The following is an 18799-nucleotide window of genomic DNA, read 5'->3' on the forward strand; positions in this document are numbered from 1 at the left end:
AAAGATCAATGTAGCTTTATGTTTATTAAATGAAAATCATCCTTTTCATCCCATGCATGCATAATAACCAATGCATACATTCATGGACTTCTGTTTTCACAGACTGAAACAATACCTCCACAGGGGGAGCTATAATGCCAAGGACCTTCCCAAGGTGTCTGTGTGATATGCTCTTCAAACTTACTATGTAACATTCTCCATCTGTATTTGCTACCACGTCGTTTTGGATGTTAGTTGTTCAAATATAAATACTGCAATATTGAGTGTTATATTTTGCTCCTGACTGATGTTCCCTTGTTCAATCAGCACCAGGACATACCAGTAAAAATAAGAGGCGGTTAGTGGTAATATTTGCCAGGAACAGGGAAGCATGGCTCTACTATGTCAGTTCACTATCAGATGACAGGCCGATAAGATGGACCAATACCACAGTAATTCATACTTCTTATCTCACACATACATTCACATGAACATGAAGTACATATACGTATGAAGTGCAAATATTTGTAAACACTTGTAGGCAGTGAGAGGCTTGTTAGCCACGTCAGCAGCATTTCCCAAAAGTTTTTGGATCATGGGTAACACTTCGTGAGCTGAGAATTATAAGGTTCTATCTCCATTTTTGGTCGAAATTGAGTTTTTGACATAATCTGACCCATTACACGTTTATTAATGCCTGTGTGGTGTTATTTTTGTAAAAAAGTATTATTTCACATTGTTATTAATAAAATAAAAAGGTTCTATCTCAAAAAACATAAACCGAGTTGGGATTATAAGGTTCTATCTCCAGTAGATTCAATATCCAATGAAAACCCTGGCTGAACACGGACGGACCAATCAAAACCCACATCCTGGCTCTCTTGCTGGGACACAGAGCTAAGGCGCCAAGGCTAAGCTGAGGACATTTGAAGCCGGCAATGTCCCCCACAAGATATAAACGCACATTCACCAGTACTAGAATAGATCGGTAAGTAGAAGCACATAGAGCTGGTATATGATAATTTACGAATCATTAGCTAACTATTGTAGGCTAAATCAGCTTGTTTGCCAAAGTAGCTAGCTAACTATTTCGGTTAGCATTAGCGAACGTTAGCATTAAGTTGCTAGCGGACTTTATCATCAGCTTGCTAGCTCACCAACAGCTTGCTTACTGTTTTGCACCTGTACATCTACTATATTTATGACAAATAAACATCCCTGTAGGCATATCCTTGTATCTTTGTAGATGGGCAACAGATTAGTTAAATGACTGGCGATTTCTAACTGTATTCCACTTCCTTATGCACGCTAGCTAGCTGCTATCTTTTAAGCTTGATAGAAGGTGTCTTGACTGCAGCCTAACATAACACAATTTTCTAATTTACTCCCCTTCAATAAATGCAAGCTAATCAACTTTTTAAGCTTCCTAGATGATGGTGTCTTGATAAAAGTTGCCCCATTTATATCAGGATAATAATACTTATTTTTGCTTTTATTATTACAGAAATGATGAAAATGATTCTCCAAAAGCAAAGAGGACAGCAGATAGTGGTGGGTATGGATGGCTGGAATTTCTATTTACCATGCTTTTGTTTGTAAAATACCCAAACTGTGTTTTAGCGTCACAAAACAAAATAATAAACAGACACATTACTATACTATTGGCTCATGTGATGATAATTAATCTTATTCTCTTGTAAAATACCCAAACCATATTCTCAGTGTCATAAAACAAAATAAGTAGTTGATGATACACCGCGCTCTTCCGTGTGGTGCGTCTCCCGTTGAATAACTTTGAAGGTGAAAAAGTGGATCGCACTCGGGTTCTTCTTTTCTTCTTTTTTATTTTTTTATTTACATAGCAGCAGAAGTGTAGACAAACGTTTCGGCTGTTGCCTTGAAGACTTTGATTTATCACCTTTCCTCTAATGTTTTTTCATGTTCTTTCCGGTGCCTGCTTCTGTTTTTATGTGTTATGAGATTTAGCCTTGTTGACTTAACCATATGTATATGTATGGCTTTTTGTTCGCATGTTGCTAATTGTTAAAAATACATCTCTATTGTTTTAGTAGACTTATCTGTGCTGATCCAGGGGGTGGCGCGATGGGCGCTCCAATTAATGAACGGCTTTCAGGCCTGATGCTTTGGAGCGCGCACTGCGTCATCCCCAATCAGCAACAGGTGAGCTAAGGAGACGCCTAGATAAAACTCAGGAAGTAGCTTAGTAAGATGAGACACTGACGAAGGCAACAGCCGAAACGTTTGTCTACACTTCTGCTGCTATGTAAATAAAAAAATAAAAAAGAAGAAAAGAAGAACCCGAGTGCGATCCACTTTTTCACCATAAAACAAAATAATAAATGGACACATTATTATAATATTGCATCATGTAATAAGAAAGAATCTTTCACTTTTCTTCGCTACTATGGGGTTATGTTTTTTGCAGGTTTGACGGGCAGTAAATGCTCGAGTTGCACAGATGTTTTCAGACACTACTACGTAGGCAAACTTGCAGCTGGTAGCGTGTACACTAAGAAGTACATTAATCACTAAGCATATTTGACTGTTTATCCTGTTAAGTCTTTTTAAGGAAAATTATGGTAGTAGTCCTTTATATTGTGATACTCAGCTGTCTTTTTTTGTATCCATGTCAGGAGAGTCTTTATAAGGAAAATTATGGTAGTAGTCCTTTATATTGTGATACTCAGCTGTCTTTTTTTGTATCCATGTCAGGAGAGGCAGAGACCCCCAGAGCAGAAGCAAAAAGGACAGTAGGCGAGACACCCAGGGCCAGACCAGACGAGACCCCCAGGGCCAGACCAGGCGAGACACCCAGGGCCAGACCAGCTGAGACATTCAGGGCCATTGCAGCAGACACACCCAGGGCCAGACCAGCTGAGGCACTCAGGGCCAGACCAGCTGAGACACCCAGGGCCAGTCCAGCCGAGACACCCAGGGCCAGACCATCTGAGACACCCAGGGCCATTGCAGAAGACACACCATTTGCTTCAGTGGCCCAAATTACATTCACTCAAAATCTGTTCAGTGTACAGTACAGTACCTCTCATGCTCAGCTTCCCATACAGGTAGATATTAGGGGCTCTAACACCAAAACCAGGTCTAACATGCCAACAGCGCTCTTGCTGCCCAAGCCAAAGTATCTAACCAACAAAAACACCATTGCAGAGGCAAAGAAGACTGACCTTTTATCTATGTTCAAGTACATGCCTGCTGTTGACAAAGCCTACTACAGCGCAGTATTTAGAAAGTGAAATCTGAAGTACAACATACATACAAAAACAGACATACAGAATAATAAATAGTAAAACTGTCTCATAGTTTAACCCTAGCGTATAAAATAAATGAACAATGTGTTTTTAAAAAGTGTTTCGTGATGTTTAGTAACAGTGTGTGTGTGTGTGTGTGTGTGTGTGTGTGTGTGTGTGTGTGTGTGTGTGTGTGTGTGTGTGTTGGTATGGATAGAGAGTGATATCTGAAGTTCATCTATACATGAAGTAAATCATACATAACAAAACAAACATACAGAATAATAAAAAATAAAAGTGTCTCATAGTTTAACACTATCTTAAATAAACAATGTGTTTTTAAAAAGTGTTTAATGATGTTTAGTAACTGTGAGGGGGGGTATACGGCTGGAGAGAAGGGGATATAAAGGGTGAAATTAAAAAAATGAACTCTTTTAAAAATGATATGTTTTTTTAATTAAAATGTTCAAAATGTTGTAATTTTTCCATGTCCATGATCTTTGAAAAAATAATAAAACATTTATTTTTTTACAAACTCGCTTGACTGTGATGTATACTATAATGTTATATATTATATTTTATAGTAAAAGCTGTGTGCTTGTATTCTAAATACATAAATTGATTAAAATTAATGGTTATATACATTTATTCTTTGAAATGTAGGGGTTTATTTGTAAAAATGGAGATAGAACCTTATAATTCTGAACAGAATCAGAGCTCTCAGAATTATAAGGTTCTATCTCCATTTGGGCCATGTTAAAAAATCCCATTTCCAAATGTGCCAGGATTTTGATATTCTGTCCTTAAAGTGTCTGTAGGGTGATGGTCTTGTTGAGCTATAATAGTAGATTATACTACATAACACTTTTGCCAGCTGGGATGTAAAAACTTTGATGCTCAATATCTCAGAACTACCCTAAACGGAGATAGAACCTTATAATTCTAAGCTCACGACTTTACACTACATAGGCCCATAAATAATACACGCTGTACCATCTGAGGCACGCCAGTGTTGTAGTCTACGTAGAACGCAGGTATACGGAGTATACCCACTTCTAAATTTTAGGGGCTTCAGTATACCCACTTAAAAGTGATTGATCCATTATTTAGAATAGCATAAATATATACAGTATACCCACTTCAAAAAATACTCTAATATACAGTATACCCACTTCAAAAAAGTAGACTACACCGCTGAGGCACGCTGTAATAGCCATTGAAAGGTTAGGGTAATTACCATTGTACTACTCTAATATGAGATAACGAAGGGCCTTTAGTAATGCACTACGACTCGATAATTTCCGTTTTGGTAACAACAAATGTATAATACCGTGTTTTAACAGGTTAACAAATGGTACTCATTATCAGAATACTTAGATAGAGTCATAATGATTATTCCAACATGTCTTCATGGCTCACTTTGGCAGTCATGGGTAAGCGGTTAGGATGTCAGACTTGTAGCCCAAAGGTTGCCGGTTCGACTCCCGACCCGCCAGGTTGGTGGGGAGAGTAATTAACCAGTCCTCTCCCCCATCCTCCTCCATGACTGAGGTACCCTGAGCTTGGTACCGTCCCGCCGCACTGCTCCCTTGGGGCGCTGCCCCTTTGCACGGGTGAGGCATTAATGTAATTTAGTTGTGTGCAGTGTGCAGTTAACACTTGTGTGCTGTGGAGTGTTGTGTCACAATGACAAATGGGAGTTGGAGTTTTCCAGTTGGGCTTTCACTTCACTTTCACTTATTCGTGGTTATACCAGAGAGAGTAGAGAGAGAGAGGTTCCATTGGCCTATTGTTTCCGGGTTCTATTATTGCAAGGGGGAGGAGGGTGAAATCCCCCTTTAGGCAGACCTAGGCAGACCTAAGGACTGTTCTATTCAATGCTAGGAGCATTATGACACGCCCCTTTAGGCAGACCGGAACCAGGTCATGTTAGGTGCCCATAGCAACCTATTACAATGGCATATCTCTATATACTTAAAGAATCTCTGGTTATACCACGGCAGTCTGGAATCTCCCATTGTGACGCCCTAAATTGGGTGTTGATTAACTGTCTATGGGCTATATGCACACCTGAAGTAGTCCCACTATTAGGTCACTTTTCTGACCACATAACTCCAGTGTATCAATGCGCCAAGGCACGCACGTTCAAGCATTACGTTGCAAGCATTACGCGCTGAATTGACACATGTCGCATCGCGGGTCTGGAAACACCAGCAATGTATAGTGAATCTGGAGCAAATCTTAGTAGGCCTAATCAAATTTCAAACATGTTTATTTCTCCAAACTGACCATCACTCTGTCAACTTTGTGATAGAGAGAGAGAGAGAGAGACAGATTCCCTGCGCAAAGGTACGTCCGTTTCACATGGGCGTTCCTTCCACACGAGAAGAGATGTTTCCTGTGGTTGTAGCGTTTATCAGTTGAGAGAGTAGCCTAACTTGTGAAAAGTATGGGATCAATAGGCCTAACTGTGGGAACGCAGTGGAAAATAAATCAAGGGGAGTTTCCTATGGGAGGAGAGCAGATTGACGAGGTCCCTGTTTTGATAAAGTTAATGGCGAGGCGAGGCATTTAGAATGTCGCCAAGACACGCGGGGTATTTTTTTAATCATTGAGATCTGAATACATTTGTAGGAATCATGCCAACTAGCATAATCATGTGGGCAAGTCAGACGCGCCTATATCGGACGGGTAGAACATTGGGGCGACTGACTTGACAACCAAATGCGATAGAATTAACGACTGGCTCTTGACTTGACAACCGAATGCGATAGAACTAACAACGGTGTCTTGGCCATAGCAACCTTCAATTTAGAATTAGCAACGGCAGTTCACCAGAAAGTTATGAAAAGAACCTTCTTGTGGCGGAAGGAAGTAGTTATACAGAAAACCTTTGTTTTAGCCATTAAAGCATCAAAATAATTCCTCAAATAAATTTCAGACAGTGTGGCAACCGTGGTATAAGCGGGATAATTGACTTCACGCTTCGCGTCGTGGCCGCATCACCACCTAGTGTGCATTATTTTTCCTGTTATACGCACACCGTGTCGTCAATTATCCCTTACATATATGCACACCTGAAGTAGTCCCACTATTAGGTCACTTTAGGCTACAGTGGACTCACTTGTATATTGTGAATTCTTTTATTACTCAGACAGTGAATAAAAATTGTGCCATGTCATACCTGTCGGCATACTAACTCATTCATAATGGTGCAAAGCGCACACCAGAAAAGGAGGTTGATCTGAGGAAGGGGGGCATTGGGGCCGAAACTTTGTCACAGTATAACATTAACCTAAAAGTCGGGAGTGTGTGACATTTTTTTCTTTGTATAAAATTACCTACTAGCCACACGATGAACACACAATCTAGTAATCATTTGCTAATGTTAAAACAATACTTGATAATGAACAACTGACCAATTGAACTTAGTATATGTACTAACTAATGCTAAAGTGTGTGTGTGTGTGTGTGTGTGTGTGTGTGTGTGTGTGTGTGTGTGTGTGTGTGTGTGTGTGTGTGTGTGTGTGTGTGTGTGTGTGTGTGTGTGTGTGTGTGTGTGTGTGTGTGACAGAGTGAGAGAGAGGGGGGGGGGAGGGATGTGTGCCTGTTTGCATGGGTGCACTGCATACGTGTGCACAGATAGGGATGAGGTGGTGCTAAAGCACCTGCCCCTTTGCCCTACTGGACAAAAACGCCCTTTTGAAAGTTATTTCTTGAATATGTTTTGTCACAATGTACTGTGGTCCATGTTGACATGATAATCTACAAATGCTTTACAATCAAAGGCATGTTACAATAACACCCCGATATAATAGTAATGCAGCCGAAAGTTCCACTTTCCTCCCTCCAGCACCTGCCCCCTAAAGGTCTGTGCACGCCACTGCATGGATGTGTTCTGAATTTCTTACCTGTTGAAGAAACATGATATATGTTTCGAAACAACAATGACGCCCAACGTCTGTTTGCCATTGTGTCATTGGGATATGCATGCATCTCATTTTAATACACTTGTTTGCTCACATAATGCGCATCCTGTGTCAAAAGATACCGTCACTTCGTCACAGTTAGTTTCCAGCTGTAAAGGTCTTATCAGTGGGTAAGTGGGCTTACTTCTTGCTCTGCACTGCACCATCAACTTCACACATAGTTAATGCATGCTGTTCCACCAATGGAACTCGGTAATAGTCATTGAAAAGTGAACAATCACAGTGCTACTACTGCTATGACATAACACAGGGCCTTTAGTAATGTACTACGACGTGGTCATTGCCATTTTGGTAACAGCAAATTTATAACGCTGTGTGTTGTGGGGTTAAACTTTATGTAGGCTATGCTTTCTTTGGGTCTATATTGTAGATTGGGATGCTGATGTCTGTGTGATATGATCATGATAACAGTATTATTTGTACATTTCACAAGACATGCAGCTCAATGTGTTTACTGTAACAGTTATTTTAACTACAATGTTAAAACAGAAATAATGATATGAAGTTAAATAGAAAAGAAAAATAATAATAATTAAAAAATGAATAAAATAACATAGATGAAATATTTTTTTAAAAATGGAGCTGAAATAGCTGACATTAGCAAAAATAAAATATCAAAATGGCATAAAATCCACAAGAATCCACAAGATTTAGACAAAAAAGCAAGTGAGTTTTATGTATGTCTGTCTAGAGTACTCCAGCCTAACCATGAGGATTTCGCCTGTTCTCTCCATCATTTTTGCTCTCTTTGCCATGGGTATGGAAGCGGGTAAGTCAGATCAAACATCTGAGGTTCAACTGTTCTGTACCACCACTATATCATGAATCATGTAGAGGTCCTCATTCTGTGGCAGCGCATAAGTAGCTTACTGTAAGCGGGTAAATAGTTTACTTTTAGTAACTTGAAGACACTCAACTGAAGTGTATTGTTATATCATTGGGGTCTTCATTCTGCACTTATTTTACAACTGAAATAAAGTGTACATGTCGTAACAAATTCATACCAATACATTCATAGGCCTGTGTAGTGACGAGGATGGTATTGTGCTATGTGTGCACATCGATAGGAACCCACTGGTGTAGCTTTACAAAATGAGCACCTTGTATACTTATTTTTTGGGGGGTTATATCTGATGTGTAATGTAATGTATTAAATCTCTGTTTTATCATGTCATAGGCAAATACAAACTTGCCTGGTGTTTACCTCACTTGCTGACAAAAAAATCCCCATTGGGGACAATAAAGTTTCTAACTAACTTTTTTTGACTGTGGTTCCATTGACATGGTTGTCCCCAACGGTATCTTGAACCAATAACGTAACAGAAAGTAGTGGAGTGTGTTTGTGAATCATCACGTTGGCCTTGTTTGCTAATGAAATATTAGAGACAATCCCTCTGTTTACTGCATGCAAGAGCTACAGTATAGCCAGTCAGACCACTGGGGCCTATACTATACCAAGAAGCTGGTTCAGGAGTAAACAGAAGAGCCTGGAGCAGGGCTGGACTGGCCATCTGGCATATCGGGCATTTCCCAGTGGGCCCCGCACCTTCGTGGGCACCTATTTTCAAAAATGTAATTAAAAACTAACAATTTTGAGGTTTGTTTTCCCTCTGTGTAAGGGCTGGACTGGGATAGAAATGGGGCCCGGGCGCTTTTGGCTTATAGGGGCCCCTCATAATTAGCGGCGCAGAACGAACTCACCGGTGGGCCCCGCACCTATGTGGGCCCCTATATTCAGAAATGTAAACAACAAAAATATGAAGGGCCCCTTTAAGCCAAAAGAACCCGAGCCCTATTTGTACCCCAGCGCAGCCCTGGCCTTGAGTCCTATTTTTCTCTTCTCTCTCTCTCTCTCTCCCCCCCCCCTCTCTCTCTCTCTCTCTCTCTCTCTCTCTTTGAGCATAATCTTCAGTTGTGTGAAATGTGTTCAGGTGTGGGAGGTGCAATTCTACAGGGGCCTTGGCCCATCCTGGCCCCTGTCTAAAATCACCCCTGGTAGAAGTAGAATTCCTGTTACGGGTTTAACTAGTAATTTCAACATTAATTTAAACACTTTTTCTATATACATACTGTCAACATCTCTGAAAGACCCATGATGCAATGTCTGCATGCTGTTGATATATGTACGTACAATTGGAGTGTCTCTGTCTCCAGCAGTTTCACATTAATTTGTCTTCTGTTGCTGTCTCTGTGGTACCATGGTGCAGCCGAAGCCAAGGCTCCTATCAAGAAGAGGGTTGTGGGGGGCACTGTTGCCACAGCTAACTATTTCTCATGGCAGGTAACTGACATTTAGTCAAGGCTAGGATTGCTGTCTGTCTGTCTGTCTGTCTGTCTGTCTGTCTGTCTGTCTGTCTGTCTGTCTGTCTTTCTCTCTCTCTCTATGTCTGTCTGTCTGTCTCTCTCTCTTTGTCTGTCTCTGTCTGTCTGTCTGTCTGTCTGTCTGTCTGTCTCTCTCTCTCTCTCTCTCTCTCTCTCTCTCTCTCTCTCTCTCTCTCTCTCTCTCTCATGACTAGCTCTTTGTGACTGCCATTTCAAGTGTAACTGCATCTCCTCAGCCCCTGGTGTCTCTCTCAGGTGTCTCTGCAGTACAGGCGTGGCAGTACCTACAGACACACCTGTGGAGGCGTGCTGGTCAAGAGGAACTGGGTGCTGACCGCTGCTCACTGCGTGGACAGGTAGGTTTATGGAGTAACGTGGCTGCGAAATTGATAAATGGCATACAGGGCTGGACTGGTCATCTGGACTGATCATCTGGTCTGGTCATCTGGCATACAGGGCATTTTCCCAGTGGGCCGACAGGCGATGCCGCAGGCCGATGCTTTTTTGGCCCTTAGAGAACGGCCCACAATTTAGATAGGGCAACCCATCTGTGCATCTTTATTGTAAAATATGGACAGTGGACTGACCCTAATATTGTATACTATATAATATTAAGATAGTATTACAATGCTATACAGTATCATGGGCTCGTCTATGCCAGAAAAGCCTGAGCCGTAGTTTGGTCCCAGCCCATCCCTGAAATATCACATATCAGTTTCACTAGACCAAACAAAAAACACTTACAGTATACAAAGCAACTATATAATAATAAAAATGATGTATTATTACATGTTTAATAATATTGTATTGTCTTCTTATTTATTAGGATATATGAGTATATTATACTAATAGGCTACTTCTATTGCGGCTACTATTATTTCTAGTAATACTACTAGGCTACTATTATTTCTACTACTGCTGCTAGGCTACCACAACCACTACTACTACTACTACTAATAATAATAATAATAATAACGAAGGTAATAATAACAATAATGATTTTGCAGGTCCAGGGTGTATCGTGTGGTTGCTGGTGAGCATGACCTCAACGCTCAGAATTGCAGGGAGCAGTCTGTGAGTGTGTGCCGCATCATTCGGCATCCCCGCTGGACACGAAGACTGAGCAATGGGTCAGTATGCATCTCCTGCCAAAGCTTATTCCCCAAAGCCTGAAGCAGTAAAGGTGCAGTGTGTAGGATTGGGGACAGAGTAGGTGTTGCATATGCTGCTCATTGAAACGGTGCGGCCTGTTGCCAAATTTATAATAAAGTAATAAACAACTATTACATTACAGTGCATTTGGCAGACGCTTTATAACCAAAGCGACTTTCAATCGAGGACATAAGCATAGCCAACATCAACAAGTAAGTTTTGCAGCTGAAAATGTCTATTTCTGGAAATTCTAAATGCTAGACATGGAGAAGATCCAATGCAATGTTCCTAGTCATAATGAATGCTTAATATATTGGTGGTGGTAGGTATTTGATAATTAAGGTAACATTTGTGAATGGGCAGCATGAATTCTGGAAAAAAAACTACAAAAAGTATTACACAGCGCACCTTTAAAGACACTATGTGATCATCAAAATGAATTAAATTCACAAGCTTCTGCTCACATCTGGTGCATTGACAAGGCTGTTGCATCAATGTCAGGCTAACATACTGGTATAATGCCATTAAGGAGAATGAACCAATTTTAACACACAGTTGTACCTGATGGCTTGTTTACATAAAATAATCACGTCTTAGCAAACTCATCATCCCTGAAGTTGTGCAACATCAGCAGACACCTTTCAACATCTAAATAACTTTTGGGTTGAACGAAAATGCAACATCATTGGATACTGAAAAGTACAAGGGTAGTGAGAGCAATACAACTGCATATTGAAATTGACCGTAATTCTCCTTTGAAGCTTCTTCATGGAATTTGGCTCTTTCATTATTTCAAGACACTGTGATAGTGCCGAGAGGTGGACACTACTTTAAGCGATCAATTAGATTAACTCAACTTTGATCAAGATACACACAGGTTGGAGGGTATGGAACGACAGAGACATGGGCTCAGCAATAACCAATATTAGTCTTTTTATTTTCCTCTGTTTTTCTCAAACATAACTCTTAAAAAGCACAGACACATGCACACACACACACACACTTCACTGGTGGTACTGCACCCTGGTAGAGGTTTCTTTAAACCAAATACAGATACGCTGATGAAAAACAATAAACTTAACAAAAAGGCACAGCAACTAAAATGAAATCACCGCAAACAAAATGAAAATCACAGCAACCCAAAATGAAAACACAAAATCAAAATTTGGTATTACAGCGCACCAGGTTGGTTGAAGAAGGCCCAAATTAGCTGGGTGAGTTTTCAGTCACCAAGCCTAAGCACTGCAGTCACTGGACAGGTGAAGCGCAGCAAGCAGCCAAGTGTCATGCACCTGGCTTCCAAACACACAAGCACACCGTATTCAAGCAGTCACCACGAACAGCAGAAGGGAACCATGGGGAGGACAAAACGGCAACCTCTGGTTTCAGCATTGGAGGTCACATGGGCCCTATTGGGAATGAAAATATGAATTTACTTGACCGAAACATCTAACTATTAAAAGTAGGAGGAATAGGAAATGGGAGCCTACCATGTCGCTGGCAACCATAGTTGTGAAGGAGAGGCACCCACCGCCAACAGAACGACTTCACATGGCAAACAGTCTTGCGATACATGCTGTAAGCCAATCACAACATCAACACAATGCCTCACTACAAATATCCAATGCACAGGCGAGGATTTTACAAACTTACCTAAGACAAGTAGCGAGCGCATCAGATGGAATTATGGAGCTCAACTGCTAGGCAGTTAGCAAACAGCCACAGCAGTAGCAGTGGCCAAACAAATACCTCAGTCTGAGGCACAATGGAGCATTTGGGAGCAGAGCCACGGAGGAGTGCCCTCCGGGACACAGCAAGGAGGATTGAAGCGGCCAGAGCCGCGGCCTTGTATGTTCCTCTCCACCCACGCAGGAGCATGTGCTCACCTGGTTTTATACAGGTGTGGCTCCTAATTGCCCAATCACAACCTAGTTGAGACAGAACTAAGGGAGAGTCACCAAATTGCCACTTCATTTAAAAACACACAGGAGGAGCAGACAGTCACAGTAGCCGGGTTAACAGTACTACTGCTACAACACCAAGCTCTAAAATTATAAAATGCATTGGTCTCAAATAAAATGTCTCACTTGCAGCCCATATGTTCTGTCATGGTGGTGTGTTTCCCTTTAAAGGGACACTGTGTGAGATTTTTAGTGTTTATTTCCAGAATTCATGCAGCCCATGTTACCTTTTTCATGAATACTTACCACCACCATCACATTTTAAGTATTCATTATGACTGGAAAAATGTATCTTTTCATACATGAAAAGGGGGATCTTCTCCATGGTCCGCCATTTTGAATTTCCAAAAATAGCCTTTTAGCTGCAAAAATGACTGTACTTGGACCATACTAGAAAGTATTTGTTTAATATTTAGTAAACTTTCATGTAAAGATCAAATTTGGCAATAGGCAGCCCAATTTCAATAAGCAGTTGCAGTACCTTTTTTGACCATTTCCACAGTGTCCCTAAGTTTGTAAGAAATTATGTTTCTGCAATTCAACAATTAAGGGAAGTGAAATGAGTTACACTGTATGTCTTGGTGTGTTTTCTAGCAACGACATTGCCCTGCTGCAACTGTCCTCTTCTGTCACCCTGAATCGCTACGTCACTCTGGCCACCCTGCCACCGGCCAACCAGGTGCTGGGACACAACTACCGATGCTACATCAGTGGCTGGGGCCTGACCTCTAGTAAGTCAACTGGCTGGCTGATCACAGGCTGTGTTGTTGTTGTTGTTGTGTGCAAAAACTTTACAATGTTAAAATTAAAGGTTCCTCAAAGACCTCTCAGTTGCCACGCTATCGCATCAGAGATATTCCTGTTTCACCAGCCTGCCACAAATTTTGTTAACGTGACAAGTTGTTAGTTGTGTTTGTGTGGTAACATTCTGTAAGAGGAAACACATGAACTGATTAGATTTTGGATGTCGCCAAGACTTTCAAGATTGCTGACTTTTTGTTAATTGCGACAACTTCTGAATGAGTGAACGGGACATTTACCAAATCTTGTGTACTTATGCCTCAAACTGTCAAGGCTATTATTTAGCCACGTTTATGATTTGTCAGCAGTGCAATGGAATGGCCCTCAAAGATGTTTGGTGTTTGCTGCTATCTCTGTTGTTTGTCTTTGACAACTCAGAAAAGGGTCCAAACGGCTAACACTTTAGAATAATGGTCCCTTGAAAAGCTTTATAACACTTTATGAACACGTATTTATGATCTGGTTATAAACAAAACATTTACAAATGTTTGTAAATGAGTAAGCAGAGTGGGAATCGACTCCTTCTGGATGACTTTAATGACTTTTCTTTATCCAATTCATGTCTTCTGCTCTTTTGGAGGATTAACTTCCAGGAGGAATGATGTGGCTCTACTCTGTGTCTGCTGTGTTAACATTGTATTTCTTACTCAGTTGCAAACATTTGTAAATATTTTCTTGATCATTATTTCATTATTCACAAAGTGTTTTTTGGAACCATTATTCTGAAGTGTTACCAAAATGTTTCATCCTTGTGCGCAGCAAGGGGTCGCCTCTCCAACGTACTGAGGTACGCGTCTCTGTGTACGGTGAGCCAGAGCATCTGCCGCAGCAGCAGTTGGTGGGGTCGCAGCGTCAACAGCAACATGGTCTGTGCCGGAGGCAACGGCAGACAAGCTGGATGCCAAGTGAGTCTTTCTCCTTCCACTTCATTGAATGTTTGGTCATTCTATGGCTCTTGTTTTACAAAAGCGCCAAGTTGTAAGATACCAGACTTTTAATCTGTGTCTACCATCTCTCCATCATCCATCTATCGATTGTGTGTACAGCATGTATGTATGGATGCATTGGTGCAAATATGTAGGTCAAGTCATGATTCGGTTCTCGTCACGATATTTGACCTGGGGTTCAATACACCCCACGATTGTATGAATGGTTGAATCTATTTTTGAATGGTTAATTAAATAATTAAATAATTAATTAAATGATTAATAATTAATAATGAATTTGCTTTTTGTTCTCATTTGCCAACATCATAAAATAAAAATAAAAATCTGGAATAAAGTGTATCAACTTTGAAAGGGGTGTATCACGATACTGCCTTCTTGCACCGCGATACAGTATTACTGTTCTGCATATCACGATTTCTCGTTTCGATACAATATCGTTACAGCCATAGGCGTAGCCACGGGTGGGCCTGGGCCCTCCCACTTGACATCCAGGCCCTCCCCATTCACACTTGACAGTCAACTTTTGCCTCATTGAACTATAATTAATGGCATAGCACTGAGCAATAATTAATCATTTTGTCAAAAGTCTGGTTCATCTTCTGTGAGTTCTATGTCAATTTCAAAGTATCATTTTTGAGCGCGATTTTATAATATCTACCTACACGCGTTCGGGTTGGGCCCGTCCGATTTTTTCTGGGCCCACCTGTTTTATTATTTCTGCCTACATATGATGCAGGGCTGTAGTAATTACTTGGATTAAGACTGTTCGATGTCTTGGCCTCGGCCACCGGTCCTGCCAAATACAGCCCTTGGACATAGTCGAGTCTGTTTTCATGTGCTTAGAACATCAAATATTCCGGGGTTGAGCTTGATAACCAGTCACATACTAGTTTATCTTCATGTGCATTGCATAATATGTGTGTCCCTCAAACATTCACATTCTCGTTACACATACTGGCAAGTAATTCGGTCTCGACTTGTCCCAGTCTTGGACTCATCTGGGATTCTACTAAGGTGTGGTCATGACTAAAGCCCTGATATTTTGTACATTATACTTATGATACTATCTGTGTGTGTGTGTGTGTGTGTGTGTGTGTGTGTGTGTGTGTGTGTGTGTGTGTGTGTGTGTGTGTGTGTGTGTGTGTGTGTGTGTGTGTGTATGTGTGTGTGTGTGTGTGTGTGTGTGTGTGTGTGTGTGTGTGTGTGTGTGTGTGTGCGTGTGCGTGCGTTCATGTGTAGGGGGACTCTGGTGGTCCACTGAACTGCCGAGTCGGCAGCAGATGGGTGGTCCATGGCGTCACCAGCTTCGTCTCCACCGGCGGCTGCAATGTAGCGAGGAAGCCCACTGTCTTCACCCGCGTCTCAGCCTACACCTGCTGGATCAGAGGAGTAAGTAGCCCACTCACAGAAGCACATATACTGACGCACACACACACACACACACACACACACACACACACACACACACACACACACACACACACACACACACACACACACACACACACACACACACACACACACACACACACACACACACACACACACACGGCTGCTGAAAGCTTCATGACCGAATAATCTGAAAGGACTCCCTAGGGCACCCCTCCTAATGGGGACCCTATTCTAGCTCACTCATATTAAATAGCATCTCACACTCACACACATTAATGTTACATTAATACATACTGTATGTAATAATAACTGTATTTGTATGGCACAGTTCACAAGACATGCAGCTCAGTGTGCTTACTAACAACATTTAAAAAAATAAAAACTGAAAATAAAATAAATGAAAAATAAAAATGATACATATAAGTAGAATGTGGTTGATTAAATGATGTTGCAGGTTAATGTTTGTTTTGTGGTTAGTGTTTGCGACCTACAGTAAAATCTTGTATTTCTCTTGTTTTCTTCAGATCATTGGTGCATGAAGTCTCTCATGACTTCGATATGGGACCATGGCTCCCCTCTCACCTATTCCTTATCTTCACCCATAACCACATGGATGAATAAAACATTAATTCTTCAGCATCTCTTTGTGTACAGTATTTATTTCTTTGAACCATCTTTATGTTATGTACAATATGTTATCCGTGGCGTGTACAGCTTTCAGGAGAAGACAGATTGCCATTGTCAATGTGATTTATCTGATTATTACATCTAGAGATTTAAAACTCATTCATTGGACTTCACCACCAGTTGATAACATACAACAGCTCCCCAACAACATCTCCCCTCGGCACAAGAAGGAGGAGGAGGATCCATCTCCTTCACACTCTCAATACAAGAAAAACATCTGAAAAAAGTGCCATGGGGTATTTATACAGGGTTCTCCAGGAAGGCATGGTTGATTGGCTAACCCCCTATAAAGCCCTCCTTTTAGTATTATCTCGACCTTCTACCTGTGACAGATGAGTAATCTGTCATCCATGCACCCTCTCCATGTAAGTAAAGACCCCGTTCCCCACCACCCACCACCCCCGCCCCGCACACACACAGACACATACACTTACTGTAACTTTTGGTGCTACATTATTATCTACAAAAGTAGCCTACATAAGCCTACCTTTGATAACAAAAAAGTCATACTGGCATTGGTTCACTGCAACACACAAGGAGGCATGGATTCCAAACGAAAACATAAATCATTTGTACAACATTTTAGATAACAACACTACACAATAAAGTAAAATGAGGGGAAAGGGCAAGGAGTTAAGGTTAGAGATGTAGCCTACTTACCAATGCAAAACAGTTGGAACAATTAACAAACTGTCATAATACTGTCAAAGCAGTGTCATGACATGCGCTTAACCCTTGTAAGGTGTTTGTGTTTTGGTTACGTAGAAGGTGTTCGGGTCAATTTGACCCGGGCATATAGGGAAAAATAATGAAAAATGAGAAAAATCATACTTCATATTCACCCTCATGTTCCCCTCATCCTGCCTGAGAATTTCTGTTTATTTGTGTTTTTGAGAGTGGGAGATACAGAGAGAGAAAGATAAGGAGACAATGAAGAAAGAGAGTAAACTCAATCCAAGCTCTCGGATTGAACCACTTGTGCTCTTATCGCGCAAGCTTGAAACATTGATGCACAACTGAAGGACCAAACAATATCTGCTTTTTCCACATACTTCACCCTCTGCCTTGTCTACTCAACATGTGATCACTGTCAGTGGTGTAGTCTACTTTTTTATGGTGGGTATACTGTATATTTGAGCGTTTTTTGAAGTGGGTATACTGTATATATTTGTGCTATTCAAAACAATGGATCAATCCATTTTAAGTGGGTATACTGAAATCCCTGAAATTTAGAAGTGGGTATACTCCGTATACCCGCGTTCTACGTAGACTACACCACTGATCACTGTTGTATCAGAGAGTTTAGAAAATATTGATGTATAAGCCCCTCAAAGTGATACGGGTCGAAATGACCCGGGAACACCTCCTGTGTAATAGAAATCTGCAGGGGGGGTTAGCAAGGGGTGGTCACTCTTTTTTTTTCTGATTCATGTTCCTCGCTGAAAATGAGGCAAAGCCAGTGAATCTCATTGTGAAAGAATAATAACTGATACTATTTTTCTCAAGCCAAAAAATGAAAATGGGTCAAAACGACCCAAACACCTTACAAGGGGGGATAAACATAATGTAAATGTCATGAAAGTTTTATGGTCATGAAAACTTTATATTGTTTGGGCTGTCTTCACCATAACCGAACGTCACTTGATGGCAACAGTCATAAAATGTTTACCGCATTGATTTAATGTTTATGACACGTGCATGACTGTTACGACACTATTATGACACTGTTATGCCATACATATGACATAAAGTGAAAGTGTAAGTTGAGTGTCACCCAAATGTTATATTTGTAACTATAGTGATGAAAGAGACGCTCTAATTTCATTGTAAAAAAAAAACAATAATCATGTGAATTCAATTACAATGAAAAAAAAGTGTCAATCAAAACACTCTCCTTTTGCTAAATGTGAAGCGAAAAAGTTAAATAAATTATATGATGGTGATTTCATGGACTGTACCATAAAAATTTGATATACTTTGAATACTGACTACAGTGTATGCTCTTTGGTATAGGCCGGCAGTCTACTCTTTAGGTATCAAAAACAACATAATATTGGTCTAGGCTACTTTACATTCATAAAAAGGTCCACAGGCCAATGTCTTATGCACACCCTCCAATGAGTCAATTTTGGTTTCTAATAAGTCAATATTGGTTTGCAATGGATGAACCAACCGGTCGATCAGCCTGAATATACAACTCCTCAGTCAGGATTGAATTTCAACAGATAATTCATCAGTAGTTTCAGCATAATGTCACTTCATCTACTCTGCACTGTGGGGTCTCGCCTTGGGTGGGTCACAGT

General features: G+C 40.8%; 1 protein-coding gene and 2 long non-coding RNA genes across 3 annotated transcripts; 2 read left to right on the forward strand and 1 right to left on the reverse strand.

Moving 5' to 3' along the window:
• Positions 1-643: 643 nt before the first annotated feature.
• LOC134450956 (uncharacterized) lies at positions 644-3647 on the forward strand. Its single transcript, XR_010035176.1, has 3 exons — positions 644-967; positions 1484-1530; positions 2713-3647. It is a non-coding gene; the product is annotated as an uncharacterized LOC134450956 (long non-coding RNA).
• A 4313-nt stretch (positions 3648-7960) lies between these two features.
• On the forward strand, positions 7961-16348 carry LOC134451533 (elastase-1-like). Its single transcript, XM_063202040.1, has 8 exons — positions 7961-8003; positions 9442-9515; positions 9812-9912; positions 10564-10686; positions 13264-13400; positions 14230-14375; positions 15657-15806; positions 16334-16348. Exons 1-8 carry the CDS (start codon positions 7988-7990, stop codon positions 16346-16348), a joined length of 762 nt encoding a protein of 253 aa, XP_063058110.1. The 5' UTR covers positions 7961-7987.
• LOC134450955 (uncharacterized) lies at positions 11627-12574 on the reverse strand. Its single transcript, XR_010035175.1, has 3 exons — positions 12362-12574; positions 12199-12284; positions 11627-12117 (listed from the first exon to the last, which is right to left on the reverse strand). It is a non-coding gene; the product is annotated as an uncharacterized LOC134450955 (long non-coding RNA).
• Positions 16349-18799: the final 2451 nt, after the last annotated feature.

Source organism: Engraulis encrasicolus, chromosome 6 (assembly GCF_034702125.1).
Source record: "Engraulis encrasicolus isolate BLACKSEA-1 chromosome 6, IST_EnEncr_1.0, whole genome shotgun sequence".
Lineage (NCBI taxonomy): Eukaryota > Metazoa > Chordata > Actinopteri > Clupeiformes > Engraulidae > Engraulis > Engraulis encrasicolus.

What these genes read in the sequence shown, in the direction of transcription:
- LOC134451533 (XM_063202040.1), top strand. An exon ending in CTAACTATTTCTCATGGCAG is followed by an intron (nt 9,516 to 9,811) that starts GTAACTGACATT and finishes TGTCTCTCTCAG; the next exon opens with GTGTCTCTGCAGTACAGGCG. An exon ending in GCAGACAAGCTGGATGCCAA is followed by an intron (nt 14,376 to 15,656) that starts GTGAGTCTTTCT and finishes GTTCATGTGTAG; the next exon opens with GGGGACTCTGGTGGTCCACT.